At 35.5% G+C, this 18,379-nt stretch overlaps 2 protein-coding genes across 2 annotated transcripts; both read left to right on the top strand.

The window, feature by feature from the left end:
* On the top strand, positions 9,207-11,572 carry LOC107604949 (NADPH-dependent aldehyde reductase-like protein, chloroplastic). The gene is made up of 2 exons (XM_016306666.2): positions 9,207-9,660; positions 10,980-11,572. The coding sequence occupies exons 1-2, from the start codon at positions 9,293-9,295 to the stop codon at positions 11,386-11,388; spliced, it is 777 nt and encodes a 258-aa protein (XP_016162152.1). The 5' UTR covers positions 9,207-9,292; the 3' UTR covers positions 11,389-11,572.
* LOC107604948 (NADPH-dependent aldehyde reductase-like protein, chloroplastic) lies at positions 16,874-18,014 on the top strand. Its single transcript, XM_016306664.2, has one exon. The coding sequence runs from the start codon at positions 17,066-17,068 to the stop codon at positions 17,873-17,875; it is 810 nt and encodes a 269-aa protein (XP_016162150.1). The 5' UTR covers positions 16,874-17,065; the 3' UTR covers positions 17,876-18,014.

Genomic DNA, 18,379 nt, shown 5'->3' on the forward strand with positions numbered 1-18,379 from the left:
ACACCTTAATCTATGGAGTGTAGAAACTCTACCGTTAAAATTACATAAGTGAAAGTCCAGGCATGGCCGAGAGGCCAGCTCTCAAACGTGATCTAAGATAGCATACAACTGATCAAAGATACCTAATACAATAGTAAAAGGTCCTATTTATAATAATCTAGCTACTAGGGTTTACAGAAGTAAGTAATTGATGCGTAAATCCACTTCCGGGGCCCACTTGGTGTGTGCTTGGGCTGAACTTGAGTGTTGCACGTGTAGAGGTCCTTCTTGGAGTTGAACACCAGTATTTGTGCCAGTTTGGGCGTTCAACTCTGGTTTTGGATCCTTTTCTGGCGCTGGACGCCAGAATTGGGCAGAGAGCTGGCGTTGAACGCCAGTTTGCATCGTCTAAACTTGGCCAAAGTATAGACTATTATACATTTCTGGAAAGCCCTGGATGTCTACTTTCCAACGCAATTAGAAGCGCGTCATTTCGAGTTCGGTAGCTCCAGAAAATCTATTTTGAGTGCAGGGAGGTCAGAATCCAACAGCATCAGCAGTCCTTCTTCAACCTCTGAATCTGATTTCTGCTCAAGTCCCTCAATTTCAGCCAGAAAATATCTGAAATCACAGAAAAACACACAAACTCATAGTAAAGTCTAGAAATGTGAATTTAACATAAAAACTAATGAAAACATCCCTAAAAGTAACTAGATCCTACTAAAAACAATGTCAAAAAGCGTATAAATTATCCGCTCATCACCTTCTTCGACCTCATCGCCACAAAGAATCCTTATATTCTCGCTCACCCACTTCGCTAGATCACACTGTCATTTGAGCTCAGCAGCTAAAAAAATCGATTTTCGATTTGTGGGGTTTGTTCAAAATGGCGTCTTTCACACATTTAAGATTTCTCTCTCTCAGAAACAATACCAAAATTCAGAGGCTGCCTGCTTCAATTTGCAAACTACTAAATTTGCGATCTTTGCTTCTTGATGGGTGCACAAAGCTTGAAGTATTGCCACAAGCCCACAAGAATTGAGAAATTTGATCAATCTCCAACATCTGGGGATAACCACAAAGCAATTTGTTTTGCCTGAGAGTAACATTGCAAACCTGAGCTCTCTTGAATATTAATGTATTAAAAAGTGTGACAAGTTGGAGTCATTGTTTGTAGGGAGAAAGTTGCCTAATCTTTGAACTTTGGAGGTTGATAGTTGTGAGAGGTTGAAGTCTATACCACTTGATATTAACCATTTTCCTCAATTGGAGACGTTGGTAATCAACAAGTGTGGTGATTTGGAATTCTCTGAGGAAGTACCTGAGATTAAAAGTCCTTTATCTTCATTCTTTGCCACAGCTGGTGGAGACCTTGCCTAGTTGTTTTCAAGGATCGGCAAGCACATTAGAAACTTTGGCTATTAAAGAGTGCATCAGGATGGAGTCACTTCCTGAATGGCTGTCAACTCCAAGTTCATTGAAATCTCTTCAAATAACAAATTGTCCTAATTTGAAGTCTCTCCCCAGTAACCTTCATCGCCCAGCAATTAAATCATTTCAAATCAGTGATTATCCTAGATTACAGAAGATGTAGGTTGGGTTTGGTAAAGCTTTTACTTTTTAAAAGCTGCAGCACTTGCGTTTGGTAAAATCAAATTAAAAATGACTTTTAATAAGTACAAGCACCACAATTGTGTTTAGTAAAACAGCTTTTAAAAGTTAAAAAAATTATAATAAACATGTTTATAACAAAAAATAATTTCTTTTTTCAAATTTTTTAAAAATTTATATAATATTTTAAAATAAAACAATGTTAAAATAAAAAATTCATAATAAACATAAATATAATAAATAAATTCTTTTATTTTTTAACTTTAAAATTTTATATAAGTATCATAAAAATTTATTTTATCCTAAACATCATTACTAAAAATACTAAATTACCTAAATCACTATAACCTAATTTTTTCCACCAATCAAACTTGATGCTATATTATTTCGAACCATCTCCATAGTTTCAAGAAACTCATCTCCAACTTTTTCAACTCCATTTTCAGCTTCACCTTCATCGCCATATCCATCTTCTTCTTCAAGCTCAACATCCATCTGATCATATTTTTTAAACTTACGATCACTTGTAGAATAACGTCTAATGTAGTTATGCAGAGCCATTGTTGCAATAACAATTTGAATTTATTTTTTATAGCTAAAACTAGGCATATCTTGTAAAATTTTCCATCTCTTTTTCCAAACTTCCAATGTACGTTCTATCACGCTTCTAAGTGAAGAATGAGCATAGTTATATATTTCGTAGTATCCAGAAGGTCCATTAACACGACGAAATTCTGGCAAATGATATGTTGCTCCTTTGTATGGTCCTAGATAACCTTTCTTTTTTGGATAGCCTGCATCTACTAAATAGTATTTACCTGTATATTATTAAATGAAAGAAAACATGATAAGAAATTAAATCTATATATGGAGTATATAATTTAATCTTAAAGATAATCAAGTATTACCTGGTGGAGGTTTTGGAAAGTTCAACTCAGATGTACCAATTGCATGTAAAAATACTCTTGTGTCATGAGCTGTCCCTTCCCAACCGGCCAAAGCAAAATTAAATTCCATATCAAAATTACATGCAGCCATAACATTTTGGGTTGGAATTCCTTTTCTACCAATAAATCGAATTTAGTCTTCAGTAGACACAATCACTGGCACATGAGTTCCATCTATAGCACCAATTGCATCCTATGATTAACATGATTAGAATATCAATTTTACAAATACTATAAAACAAATTTAATACGAACACATGCAATGAAAGATAATAATTTTTTTGTAATTATTTATAATATTTTTTAAAATAAATAATATATAAATTACCTTAAAGTGAGGCCAATATCTATCATCATTCCTTAATTTTGTAGGCACTTTTTTAAAATCACGATCCTTTGGTTGTATAATGTCTATGGCCATTTTGCACACAGCTTGTAGCACTTCTTCAAATTTTCGACTTATTGTTTCACCGAAATGTTGAAACCGCTCCTTAGTTGACTTATTTGAGTTTCCACCTCCTAGTACAAATAGGAACATTGCTAGCATTTCTGCAGCACTTATTCTCCTTGAGGCACATAAACCATAGTTTGTTTCCAAATCATAGCATAGTCTTTTGAAAACATCTTTTTCCATCCTAAACATGCTGCAATAACGACTATTATTCCCTTCTAATATCTCTTTAAGCCATTTGTTTCCTGTTTGTGTAGAAGTCATACATGGTCTTTTATAGATATACTTATTATAATATTGGAAGACCAAACATATTGTGGAAGTTAAAACTCGATCAAATTCTTCCTCTTCCTCTTCATCATAATCAATTTCCATATTCCAATGCACTGTATAATAACTATATTAAAAGAAAGAACACAAGGATTAAAAAAATAGAATAATATATCAAGAAATGAAAGTCTTGTAATTTTTATTTGCAATAAAAAAGATCAAATAAAATAAACAAATCCAAGCAAATGAATGTAAATAGCAGACACAACTCATGGTTTATAAAATGAATGTAAAAAAATCTTAAAAAAGCTTTGTAAATAAACTGTTCTCCTTCTCCTCTTGGACATTCTTTTCGTTCATTAACCACGCAACTTTGACTTCTTTATGCTTTAAGGCAACGAACAACTCTCTTTTATCTTTATCCAAGAAGAGTCGAGTTGCAAACATATAAATTTGTCCAAGTGGATCTATATCCGGTATAGCATCCAGTTCTTCTATTGCTTGAGTTATACTAGGTCCCAAAGTATCATTTTTATTGGAGCTCCTACGTTCCACAGCCTCACAAAGTCTATCAATTTGGTGTGATAATTTCTGAGCACCTCCAACTTTTTTTGCTTTCTTGTAAGTATTAGCATTAGTGAAATTTTCCCTTTTTCTTTTAATGTTTATAATACTAGACTCAGGCTCTATATCAGAATCCTCACTATCTTCAAGTTGTGTATCTTTCTCAATTGAAGAAGGAACTATTCCGGAAGATAGAGTCCAAACATCTTCTCCTGTTGCAGCTGTTCTTTGAAACATCCTATCCAATGTTGCCTCAAAATCTGGATGAATCCCTTCTTTTATAAATTTTTTAGCCTTTGGAATAACCTACATAAAATATTGATACATAGTACTAATTATATATATATCAATATGTATGCTACTATGCTTACCAAACTAAACTTAAGAATACTAACCGCTAATTTTTTAGCCCACCACTCTTCACTTGCATCAATTGTCTTTTTAGCAGAATCCCATCCAAGTCCAGTCTCGTTCCCTTTCAATTGTTTCCAATTCTTCCAATCTACTTTCAACTTATTCCATTTGTTTCTCAATTGTTTTCTATTATATTCTTTTCCCGTAGCTTTTGTGAATTCAGCTATCAATTGTTTCCAACCTTTGGTATCAAAATGTGTGTCCGGTTTGCTATCAGCTTCAATACTTTTCACACACAAAGCACAAAAGATATCTACTAGATTTTTGTTCCATTGTGCAATTTCTTTTCCATCATTTTTTTCTTCAGATGTGATCAAATTCATTGTTGTAACCATCAAAACTTATCATATGATAACAAAAATTATTCCATAAGTTCATACAAAAATTGAAAGATTGAAAACAAAGTAAATCATAAAATTTTAAGTCACGTATATCTAAATACTTGTTATGTGTTACATAATAATAAACTTTATAAAATATTATTATCAATTAATAAGACTAATAAACATACAATATTATTCTATTATAGTAGGCCAATAATAACACAGGAACCAGATATATTATAAAAACAAAAGAATCATAGAATAATTAATTAACATTACTTGGAAAAAAAATCACAAGAAACAATAAACTGATAATATGATTCATGAATCAAATTTTGGAGTTCTAATTGAATTAATTAACACTTTATTTTGATACTAACTCAAATTTTAGAGACTAATAATTAACATATTTACTTGATTTATTCTCTGTACTAATATAAATAGATTTATCATTAGTTAATAATAAAATTTATATGTAATCCAATGTTAGTACTGGGTACGATCATTACCCACCTATATATATTGGCTCACCTTTACAGATCATAAAAAATAGGACACTTATCTCAAATAAATTACTCTTATGATTATATATCTATATTTATATATGTATATACATGTTGTTATTATAATTTGGACTAATGTTCATGCAAAGAAAATTTTATGATTGGTTTTCATAAACCAGATCAACCTCTTCCCGTTTCAAAGAACAGAGAAAAACAAATATAATAGATCTACTGAAAAAAAACAAAATTAACGCAAAAAAAAAAATAACATAAATAGATAGAAGTTCATACCTAATATGTGATAGAGATATATTTGTATTGAAATTTGTGAAGATTAGGTTGAAAAATAAAAAATATATAAAAATTGTGTTAGAATTTGTGAAGGTTAGGATGAGAAGTTAGAAATATACGAAGATTTTAATAGCAATATAATAGTGGAAAATATGTGCGGGAAAATAAAAAAAATTTGATAAGCATAAGCCAGCTTTGAAAAGCTCCCTCCTAGGTGCTTTCAAAAGCACCCCTAACTTTTAAAAGCCGTAAGCACAAGCACTTGGATTTTTTAATTTACCAAACGCAAAATAACGTGCTTGTGCTTTTAAAAAGCACAAGCACCTCTTGAAAAAGTTTTACCAAACCCAGCCGTAGACTATTGGCAGGAGATACCTAACATCAAGAAGACATCATAAAAGGAAGATGAAGAAAAATTGGAGAAAGATCTAAGACTTGATGGCCGAGATTAAACTATAAGTGACTTTGTTTGTTCATGTTTTCCATTTTGTATAGTTGTTGTTTTTGTTTTCCATAATGTACACTTGATCAGAACTGCACTTGGATTGTCTGTTTGATATACAACATTATGGCAACATCTCTTTTAGATTCGTGTCTTCTATTCCTGTATGGTTATTTTTCCATCAAACTCCAATTCAAACACTCCTGCTTGCCACCTTTGAAATTTGCTACTAATTAAATGTAAAGTTACAACCTCGGGGTCAGGGAGGGACATCTATGAGAAATCAAGCTTTTTTCTTAAAATTTCTTTTAACCAATATCTTCAACATGTTTGAGTAAATAGACCATGATCATTGAGAAATTATGGAAGAATTTGGATAGCACTATTTGATTTAATGAGAACTAATGCAGGGTACTAAGTAGTTGTAAATAGACGTCCCTCCCTATATGTGGAGGGTTTCGGCCGGTGCAAGTTAGCGGCTGTGCAAATTAAAGTCTGTGCCAGTTTCCTCAGTTAGAAACTTTGATAATCGGCAGTTTTGACAATAAAGAATGGCTTATTAGATCTGAGGATATGAATGTTGTCTTGAGGTTAAAAACCATTATTCTTTTTTATATGGATCCCTTGCCTCATTTTCTCCAACAATATGCAAGCACGTTACAAAATTTGGTGATTGGATGGTGCTACAAGCTGGTGGTACTTTCCAAATGGCTGTCGAATCTGAGTGCTTTAAAATTTCTTTATATCTTTGATTGTTCAAAATTAATGTCTCTTCCCAGTGATATCCACCGCCTAACAAGTCTCCAAGTTTTGCGAATCATAAGTTGTGCTGAGTTATATAAAAAATACGGGCCGCAAGTTGGAGAGTGCTGGCCCATGATATCTCACATCAAGCATATTGACATTATAAAGACATGGAGTAGCTAATGGAAGATGAAGAAGAATAGTCTTAACAACCTGGATTGAAGTCAAAGTGCCTTTTGTTTCTTCATCAGTTTCGAAGTGTACACTATTGTTCTTGTTTTGTTTTGAACTATATGTCTACTGATTTTTTTAAGTTTTTATATCTTCTTTTGTAATTCAAGATGGTAATTCAAGAAGTCTGGTTTAGTGTTGACTCTAATAAAATTCTGTACAAAGTAGACATTAAGTTACAATCTCAAGGAAGGACATGCATGCATGATATTATCTTACTTGCTGAAACATATTTGAGTAAATAGTTAGCACTAGTAATTGAAAATGTGGAATTTCTCAAGAACTTGGATAACATTTTATTTGGTAAGATGATTATTAGGTGGGTACGTGCACCGCAAAAGAATAGCAGCACAAGCAGAAACAAATTTGGCATGTGTTGCTATGCTTTATCTTTCCCCATTATATTGCACCGTTTCTAACTGTTAAAATTTTTATTTAGTATAAGATAGTAGACTGCATAAGTTTGCAACTTGAAAATTAAAATCTTGACATGAATAAATGAAAATCTTGGTGAAATATGCATTGGAACCTGAAGTTGTGTACTTAATTGACAATTCAGTGTCCTTTTTGGATTTGATGAATGAGATGCAAAAGATCATAAGTTCAAGCTAAACCAGATTAGTAGTGAAAAAAAAGGGGATGACAAATAATTAGCATTTAACAATTTTTTACTGGAGAAATCTTCAAAGTTCATCAAACAAAGCACTTTGTAGCAGAACTAAATTGGAGATCATGAAATTTCAATGTAATATATATAACTAAATAATGCAGTTTGGACTAAGAAACACTAATTTTCAAAAAGAGTCCATAAAAAATATAGTGCATAATAATTTTTTAAGTAAAAGAGATGAAACTAACAACTCTTAATAGTCCATATGCGCACAATTTCGATGCTTGTTTCATGGCTCTCCAAATGCTAGAAATGGATCTAAAATTAAGATGTATCAGATGCAGCAGAATATGATCACTAACAGAATTTGAAATTCACCACTACGGGGCAAGAAAAGAAAAAGAGTGTTTGCTGAATATGAGCAATGGTGCATAGCTGATCCGCAAAGCAGCGACGTTGAGTTGCAGGCAGCGCTGAATTGGGCTTGTGGAAGTGGAGGTGCAGATTGTAGCAAAATCCAAGTGAACTAACCATGCTTTCTCTCATTGCATTGAACGCAGCTGCAAAAGTTGTGTAGCTTTGGTTTCGATGATTCTAATGAAATGGGAAGAAAACATCAGCGTCACGGTTTTAAGTTTCAACTGACTTGGAACAATAAAATCCTACCTTTGTTAGAACTGAACAAATCATGAAGCAGCTTCTGATTGCGCGAAGGAGGTTGACGGCGAGACTCGAAGCAAGAAGACGACGAGCCCCAAGACCTGCTGCTTCTGCCGCCGGCGACGAAGAGCGCAACGAAGGCGCCCGACTATGTGCAAGACGATGACGACACAGAGAGCAACGGTGACGTCACGGTGAGAGAGGCCGATCTCCAGGGGGAGAGAGAGACACGAAGAAGAGTGAAGAACTTGAGAAGATGAAGAGGTCTCTGAAATTCAGATTTCACAAATATTTTTTTATTTTTTATTTTTGTTTTTTAAATATGTTTTTGTTTTGTTGTTTAAATTATTTAAAAATATAAAATTAAGATGAGATGAATTTTAAAATTTGATTGATTTAAAAGAGTATTTTTATCTAATCAAATAGAGTAAAGATGTTTAAAATTTTTTTATAAAATTAAATAAAAAATATTTTTTATTTTTATTTAATTAAAAGGGTATAAAAATTTAAAATTTTCATAAATTATAAATAAAAAAATCTTACAAAATAAATTTTTATTATTATTTAATAAATTTTTTTTAAAAATCATATTATCTCAAAAATAATAAGATTAAAAAAAGTCACATTGTCTTCGGAAAAAATTGCCAAAAACCGTATTAAGGATCCGTTTGGGAAGTGTCAAAAGTAATTTTTTTGAGCTTTTGACTTATGAAAAGTAATAGATTAATGTCTGGTGTAATTTTCAAAATCAAATTATAGTTTTTTAAGAAGCTATTTAAGAGTTTATAGAGAAGTTAAAAAAAATGATTTTTCTCACAGTACTATTATTTTTTATCACATTTTTATAAAATAAACACTTTTAGAATTAAAAATTCAAATACAAAATAACTTATTTATAAGCTACTTTTAATATAGTCATTTATTATTTAATATATTTTTTTTAAATTTAATTAAATTATTTTTCCAAACTGAATAAAAATATTTACTGTTATTTTGACCAAATTAATTTAATATAAATTTAATTAAATTATTTTTCCAAACTGAATAAAAATATTTACTGTTAATTTGACCAAATTAATTTAATATTATTTTCTCCAAAATAATATCCTTTAGGATGTGTTTAGATAAAATAGTGTCCTATTTTAGTCTTTAGAAACGTGCGAATTAATTCTTAACTGGCGGCGGGTTGGGAATAGCTGGGGAAATTAAAAACAAACACGGCTTCAGGCAAACAAGGCCACTGCAGAAACCCATGGCTACTCCACTTCAAGACCGAGTCGCAATCATCACCGGCTCCTCCCGTGGAATCGGACGAGAAATCGCTCTCCATCTCGCCTCACTCGGCGCCAGAGTACTTATCAACTACACCTCCAACTCCTCCCTAGCTGACTCACTCGCTGCACAGATCAACTCCCACGCCGCCGCCGGAGCTGTCCTCCCTCGCGCCATCGCCGTCCGAGGCGACGTCTCGGAACCGAACGACGTGAAGGCGCTGTTCGACTCGGCGGAGCGCGAGTTCGGCTCGGCGGTTCACATCCTGGTTAACGCGGCCGGTGTTCTTGATAGCAAGTACTCGACCATAGCCAACATTGCAGTGGAGGATTTCGATCGCATTTTCAGGTACTCTAACTGGTTATTGTTTCTGGCTTTCTATTCCTAAAGTGAAACTAAACAGTTAGGATCAATTGATAAGCCTTTTATAAATTGTTGGCAATTGATTGACAGAATTTTAGTTTAGTTAGTCAAGTAGCTGCATAGTATGAGTTGGGATTCGGAAAGTTGAAATAATTTTCCAGTATAGGTGTTCTTGCAATAAGCTTCTATTCACAACTTAACTGATTCAACAATGGGGTAAAACGTTAATTTAGTCACTGGAATTGCAAGGTCCATTCATTTGTTTCCCTGGTATCTTTAAGAAATGCTGGTTTAGAGTTTAGTCCTTCAAGTTGAATTTTGTGAATCAATCTAATACCTATTTTCTGTAATCACCAAATTACAAAAAGTTTTAATTAGTCTTGATGCAATTAGTCCCTGATGTTTTCTCTAAAATATCACAAATGAGACATCACATATCAGTCCTTGAAGTTTGAACTAACCTTACGGCGAGGACAAAATTGGTTGACTGAATTTAATTCGAGGGATAAATTGAGGTGGTTACAAGATAGATAAACCACATTTTATTTTATTCTAATTTTTTTTTTTTAAAACAAGCAGCTCTTACAAGTTACAACTTCAAATTGAGGTTTTACTCCCCATATTGTCTTGGTCATACTAGTAACACTACTTGCTATATGCAAAGCACAAATAAACCTGCATTATTATTTCTTATTTATTTTTTGGAATGGGCATTGTTCTTTATCAATATACCCAGTTTGCGAATGAGGTCATTGTAGGGTATAGCTAACTCTGTTCTTAGTTACTACTAGTTATACACCATTTGAGTTAGATGTCATAAATATGAACAAATGATTTTTAATATATTTTTTTGGGGATTGTTCTGGAAAAGAGGAAGTAGTGAACTTCTGGTTGCTCTTCTTTTTCCAAGATTGAATAATAGAAAACAACATTCAAAAGCTCCTTCTTGGGCCTGCATCTGGAAGTTTAAGCTTGAACTTCCATTTTCTCTCTGATAATTTCCTCCTAATAAATGTTTGTTCATGTGTCCTCCAATTTCTCGACAATAAATATAGATGGCAGGAGAATTGTAGTATTGTTTTTCTTTTGTACTTTTCTAACCTTATTGGTTGAGTTCGATCAAGAAATTTTCCTGGCATTCATGGAGATCATCAGTAGCATAGCATGTGCGGTGGAAGATATTGTTTAATGCTCAATTCATATTATCATAGGGCCTTACAAATTTAATATCAAATATACATGCAGAAACATCATAACTGATTGCATATAAGTGTGCTAAACAAGACCCATTGGATCTTTAACAGTGTAAATGCAAGAGGATCATTCCTGTGCTGCAAAGAGGCAGCAAACCGATTGAAACGTGGTGGTGGAGGTCGAATCATAATGCTAAGTTCATCGATGGTGGGTGCACTGAGACCAACTTTTGGGGCATACTCAGCATCCAAAGCAGCTGTTGAGGCCATGATTCATATTCTGGCAAAAGAGCTGAAGGGAACCGGGATTACAGCGAACTGTGTTGCACCTGGGCCAATTGCAACTGAAATGTACTATGCTGGGAAGACCGAAGAGCAAGTGAAAGCGAATATTGCAGAGTCTCCTCTCAGTAGGCTTGGTGAGCCAAAGGATGTAGCTCCTTTGGTGGGATTTTTGGCTACTGATGCTGGTGAATGGGTTAATGGGCAGGTCATTCGGGTTAATGGTGGCTATGTTTAGTAGCTCTTGTATACTGTTCTACATGATCTCTCTTGTACGTTGTTGCATAAGAAGTGAAAACCCTGTAAAAAGGAACTAAATAAATAATTGTCATAAATAATTTCTTGATGATGTAGTTGATCCCTTCTAGTTGAAGATACATAATGCTTTCGTGGTCTTCTTTCCTCTAAGTTCTTTTGAGTTACTCGAGTCCAGCTCTTTGTTATCAAATCAAGTTGTGCAGCATACCAATTAATTCTTACAATGAGTCAATGAGATTACTTTACACCTGATTCCTATTTGTTATGGGATATTTAGTTTTTTTTTTTTCCCTTTTTTTTTAATTTATAAAAAAATGGGACGTATAATTACACATATGATTCATTTAACTTGCTTCTTTTTCCACTTGAGTGTGGACATCTTTGGTAAAACAAGAAAAGTAAGAAGTCCTAAAACAAGTAAAGTATGAAGAAGTCTTTTCCTTCATGCAAGATCCAGGAAACTCTACCTGAATTTTACATAACGAGATCGACACTGCAACATAAACAGTTTCACTGAAATTCAATGACGAAGTGATCTAAACGTTGATGTCAAGTCATAACCACGATCCGCTTCTTACCATTTATAAATCTTTTAGCCTTTTGTGGTGGTCAGATTATATGACAAGCCCTCAATGCTATCCACTTTCTCTGAGACAAACTCGGATAAGTAATTGAGGAGCACTGGTTCTCACGAGTCTTGTATGCTCTACACTAATTAGTTCCCGTTCAATGGCATTTATCAGTCCCTTTTTGTCATTCATTTTGGTGTCAAACGTCAATGATCATTTATGGGACTAGTACTCATGATTAATTGATTACCAATAATTCTATGGTCGAGTTCCTGGAAGTCTATCAAATTGCCCTGGGGACTCTTGGTCATAACCATTTTGATCATCTCTATTACTTAGATTTTTCAAATAATTCTTTCACAGGAACCATACCAGAGAGCTTGGTCATGTTTTCTGGCCTCAAGTACAGGAATTTCTCATCTAATGGAACTTCTTGCTTTGCCTTTTACACGGGTGGGAATAAAAGAAAGTATCTTCTATGATGCCTAATATACACGAAGTCACTGGTACGGGTTGTGAGGTGGGTCGGTGATTCACCAGTCAAGGCGATGACGGGATTGGATTTTCGGAGCAGTGAGGGTGGTACCTGCAAAGACACTCTGACACTCAAATTAAAATGGATCTGAGAGATAAATGTGAGGTTAGGAATGAGTGTCGTACCTGAGGGAGTTCTTGACCCTCTTTATATAGTCTAACGGCGTAATTATCTTATCTTATCTTGTTGGCTAAGATAGAAAAAGTATGAGTTCGAATGATGGTTAAGGGTTTATGGTTAGTGGGCCGGTTTGGGCCCGGGTAACTGGGTCATGATTGTTTTGACGGGAGACCTGGGAACCGGGTCCAAAACAGTAGCCCCCGGAGTGAAAGAGCAAGTGGGCTTGGTCTCGCCGCTTAGAAGTGTCTGCTTGGCCGTGCGACCAGGTGTCCATGAGTTCGGCTCGGGGCAAAGGAATATCTTCTAGGGTCTATGGCCAAGGCCAGGGATCCGGGCTGTGCATTTTGACTGTTTCTGGGGGTCCACTTGTTAGGTCCGGGAGTTTTCCTGTGTCGTCGAAAATGGAGTGATGAGGTCTCCAGATCGGGGGCCCGTGCGAGTTCAGGTCACTGAACCGTTGTGCTCCTTTTAAAGAAGTTTCGTCCGTTGCATTTTCCAAGGCATCATAATGATGCTTAGCAGGAGGAGAGTGGTTTCGTTGTTTTTTCTTTTTTGCCCTCCACCTTTTGTGTTTCCTTTTTTTGAAACTTTTGTGGGAATTTTTTTTATTTATCTTTCTTTGTAATTGCTTCTTCTCCTTCTTTTGCTCTCTCGTTTTCTTACGAACATTTTATCCAGATTTTTCTGGCGCTGTACTCCATTTGTGTTTGCTGGTGGGCTTGTAGTGCTACATCACCCTGCTTTTGTTGCTTTATTTCTGTTACTCTCTGAGAACCAGGTCAATAACTTTGTCATTGTGATCATTTATTCTGTTCCTGCATTTCTGTTTTGTCTATTATTTGTGTTGTTGCATGCTTCTGTGTTTATTAATGGGAAAAATGTTTGATTGGGCTATTGCATTTAGTGTAGTTTTAGGGATTTTTGGTAGGATATTTCGATTGTGGTCTTAGTATGGGTTAGTAATTTCCTATATGTTTGTGTTTTTGGATAGTGGGCTGACAGTAAAAAAATCCTATTTGGATATAGGTATGGTGAGACAGAGGGGAGTTCAGGGGAACCTGGTTCTTATCTTCTCGGCAGGGGGTGTGCCAAATCTTTACCATTCGGTAACGTCCGACGTCTTGGGCATGCCCTCTTGTTTGGACGAGGGGGACCATCAGAGGCTCCGTGATGAAGGGGCCGTGTTGGGTGGTGAGACGGTGGGGCAGGTGGGCCGACTCTTCTTTGGTGGTTCAGTATTCATTTAGATATCAATGGAACCACGTTTCTTTGAAGTGAGGGTTGCATCCTTTGATTTACCTCTTCTTCAACCACCACAGTTAGATTTGGCTCTTGGTGGAGCTGTATGTTCATCTGAATCCCAGATTTTTTCAACTGAAGGAGGGTCGATAGCAACTCCAGTAATGATAGTCGGTCGAGCACCTGCATTAAAAGAAGTTATAATAAGAAATTTTGAAAGAATGATCAATCCAAAAGAGTAAGAAGTAGCTGGAGGATGTCTAAGGATCCTCGTCCGACCACTCACCACATGATGAGTGTCTCAACCATATTCGAGATTAGTTGTAGTTATTTCACATGTCCTTAGATCGTCTTTTTGAAGTTCTTAAATTACCCCTAAAGTCCCTTTAGGAGGATCAGGGAGTCCATCTGCAAGGCCAAAAGGGGCATTAAGAAAAGAAAGGAATTTGAAAGGACACATAAAAGATTTTTTTTTGGCCAAAGGATCTTTAGCGCAAGCTTTGAAAAAATGGTCAAGACACCTGTTAAAGTGTGCCTCTTTCTTTTTTCTTCTATACATCTAAAGTCTCGTTAAAAGACCCATTTTACCTTCCTAAAGTTTCATTTAACTTGATAGTATTTCTCAAACTTCACGATTTCAGTTATGTGTTTACCTTTGATTTTCTTTGATACAATAGCAGTCTGCACAATAGTAGGAAAGACCAAATTAGCAAAAGCCTAGTCGATAGACGCAGAATGTGAGTAAACGTACTTTGACCATCAATCATGAAAACTTGGAGTCGACAGAAAGTAACGATTGACATCCAAATGCTGATACCAAGTCGAAGCATAATGGCCAGGGTAAGTAGTTATTTTTCTGAATTTGGACCAACTTCGAACAAAACCCAAAAGAATTGAGGCAAAGGAGGAGAAAGGCTACATCTTTATTGTTGGAAACAGGGTCCCCTTCAAAATCCATGTTGTTTTGAATAAAACTTGAGATGGAATTAGACTCGAAGTTGGTATCAAAGTCATCTTTCAAATAGTCGGTCGACCATGAGACAAACTCGTCATCAATCGGCAAGCCGGTCAGGGTCAAAATTTCTATTAAAATCGGACCCATTATTCTGTATGGAAAATAAAATTTTTTGGTAACAGGACACCAAAAATATAGACTCCCTAGTAAAAGAGTTGTGTAGAAAAGGTCGAAAGTGGCTAATTTCAAAGTATGTATGATATTAATAGCTTTCCAAAAAGATTTATACAATGGTGCAAGTCGAGACATCCAATCCGAAAAGTAGGAACTCAAATATCTAGAGGGAGTAGTTCTGAAAACGCGACCAGCAAAATATGAGGTATTAACATTTTTACAGAAAATCAATGATAAATGCTCTGGGGGTGACGAAAAGAATGGAAAAATAAACTTAATTTGTTCTGGAGTAGCTATCAAACCTAGAAAAAAATGCAATACCCCATTTACTGAGAATGGAAGGAATACCTGGTTGCGCCAAAGATCAGAGGTCTCGACATTTGGATTTGGAACCCTCAAGGTCCCATCATCATTGTAAAACTCAGCCACTTCAATTACTAATTGAGAAAGAGAAATAATCGATACATCATCATCTTCTTCGAGAGGATGAGAAGGAGCAGCAGCAGTAGCAGCAATAGCTGATGGAAGAGAAGATGACGAAGCGGCAGTTGCAAATATCATTGGAAGCACAGTAGTCACTGTTACAGAAGTAGGAACCATCGAGACAGCCACTGCAACGGAAGTAGTAGCCATAGTCGTTGAGGAAGAAGAAGCATCAGTTCATAGCTGGCGTGGTACTCGAATGGAGAATGGGTTAAGAAGCCATGGGTGAATCGTCACTTGAAGGAGAGATATATGGTTTTCTGAAATTGGGGAAGGAATAATTATGAAGGCATTTATATTCAAAATGACTCATTAAAAACCCAAGGAAACGTTATGTATTTCCAAGAAAGGTGCACACCGCTCTACCATGATATAACTAAAATATCTTTTTAAAATTTAAAATGATATGTGCCGAGCACATGAACTCCCCGATATATAAAATTTGTATTTCTTTTTCAACAAAATAACAAATTTTAAAAGGACAATTTGTTGGTAGTAAAAATGGGTTCTTCGACTGGAATAAAGTCTCGACTATGAATTAGGTCGATCTTAAGGGACGTGACGATCAAAGAGAGTTGAAGACAATACAAAAAAAAAAGGTTGACTAGTGGCTACTTTGAGCACCAAGATTTTTGCTTGACTCTCATACTAAAAGTGAAAAATATGGTGCGAATTTTGGGAAACAAGTTGAAGGAAGAAGGTGGAAAAAAAAAAAGAATAACTGCTTCGAAAGGTTTTTATCTATGAAAAAAGAAGATTGAAATTAACACATGCGTGCATTCCAACCCACTAGAAGATTGAAATTAACACATGCATGCATTCTAATCCACTATAAACCATACCAAAACTCTACGAAAAAATTTCCAATCACACTGACGCATAGAAGAATAGAGTGTTTGTACATGTGAGTGTTGAATGTCATTATTTTTCTCTTATTTTTATTTTCTCTTCGTTTTTCTTATTTCCTTTGTCGTTATTTTGTAGTTTCTTTTATTACAATTTTTTTTTGTCATTTACAATTCTTTATTTTTTCTTGTACTTTTTCATTACTTCCAATTCCATTGTCAATTTCAATTATTTTTTACGTTCATATTGTTTTTAAGTTTCTTTGTTTCAAGTATGATCGATTGAAGTTTCACAATTTATCAATTCAACAAAGACACTGATTAAATAAATCTCAGGTAAAATTCACCTTTTAAAAGAGAAGTCGTATTTACTCTCTCCGAATAAAATTTTGATACAAACTTATTTCGATAATCGACAAAAAACCGTGTGAAACATCCATGATATAAAATGAATGAGTCAAAGTCAACCATCGATTATAATACTCTTTCCAAGTAAATGCACATGGCACGATGACAACGTATCTCACGTCACAAAAGACATTATGACATATGATCTCACCTAGCAATTACAAATTAGTAGTACCTGCTTCTGCTTGGATTGATTAGTATCATTGTTGTATTTTAAATTACGTGAATACAAAGAATTTTGATTCTTGCCCTTCAACTTTCCTATAAAACATACACATTCCTAGTTCACTATAACTAAGAAGTAAGAAACATATAAATATATAATCAACATGGCAACTCCAATTCCCGAACCCGTTTCTTATGACTCGACCCGGATTAAACCGCTCCAAGACCGAGTCGCAATCGTCACCGGCTCTTCTCGCGGAATCGGCCGAGAAATCGCGATTCATCTCGCCTCACTCGGCGCCCTAGTCGTCGTCAACTACACCTCCAGCTCGTCCCAAGCCGACTCAGTCGTCGCTCAGATCAACTCCGCCGCCGATTCTCCGCCGCGAGCGGTCGCAGTCAAAGCCGACATCTCAAACCCTGACGACGTCAAATCGCTCTTCGATTCCGCAGAGCGAGCCTTCGACTCGGAGGTCCAAATACTGGTGAATTCCGCCGGTATCCTCGAAGGAACATACCCAACGGTGGCGAACACCGACGTGGAGACCTTCGACAAGATCTTCGCGGTGAACACCCGAGGCGCGTTCCTGTGCTGTAGAGAGGCAACGAACAGAGTGAAGCGCGGCGGCGGAGGGAGGATCGTCCTGCTGACGACGTCGTTGGTGAAGGCGCTGCGGGCGGGGTACGCGACGTATACGGCATCGAAGGCGGCGGTGGAAGCGATGGTTAAGATCGTTGCGAAGGAGCTGAAGGGGACGGGAATAACGGCGAACTGCGTGGCGCCAGGGCCGATAGCGACGGAGATGTTCTATGAGGGGAAGTCGGAGGAGCTTGTGGAGAAAATAAAGAATGATATTCCGTTGGGGCGTTTAGGGGAACCGAATGACGTGGCGAATTTGGTTGGTTTCTTGGTTAGTGATGGTGGCGAGTGGGTCAACGGCCAAGTGATTCGTGTCAATGGTGGCTTTGTCTAGTTAAACACTTGCTAGTTTCTTGGTAAAGGAGGGGTCTGCTGTATGCAAGATCCAGGACTTCAAGCATATTTTATCCAATTCAGATTTGTTATTTTTGTCCATTTTTATTTGGATTTGGGTTATGTTTTGAGCGACTCAACCCGACGCTGTGTGTTATCATTATACTAGGATGGGGATCCATGCGGCATAAATAACATATATTTAAAATGAAATTACCAAAGATTTAATAACAATGAAAAATAAGATCTACATATAATAGAATCGGATAATTTCAATATTTCGTCATTACTGCATAAATACATAGTTTTTTGTTGAACAAAATAACTAAAAAAGACCATTCTTCTTGTTAAGAGATTGTTTACAAAGTATTTAAAAGTGAGAAACGAATTCTATTTTTTTTAACAAAAATAATTTATTTTTATTCGAAACTCAATTCTATGACTTAAAATACCTTTAACATATTAATAAAATAAAATTTAATTCTTTAATTTGAAATAGCTTTTA

Source organism: Arachis ipaensis, chromosome B06 (assembly GCF_000816755.2).
Source record: "Arachis ipaensis cultivar K30076 chromosome B06, Araip1.1, whole genome shotgun sequence".
NCBI classification, from domain to species: Eukaryota; Viridiplantae; Streptophyta; class Magnoliopsida; order Fabales; family Fabaceae; genus Arachis; species Arachis ipaensis.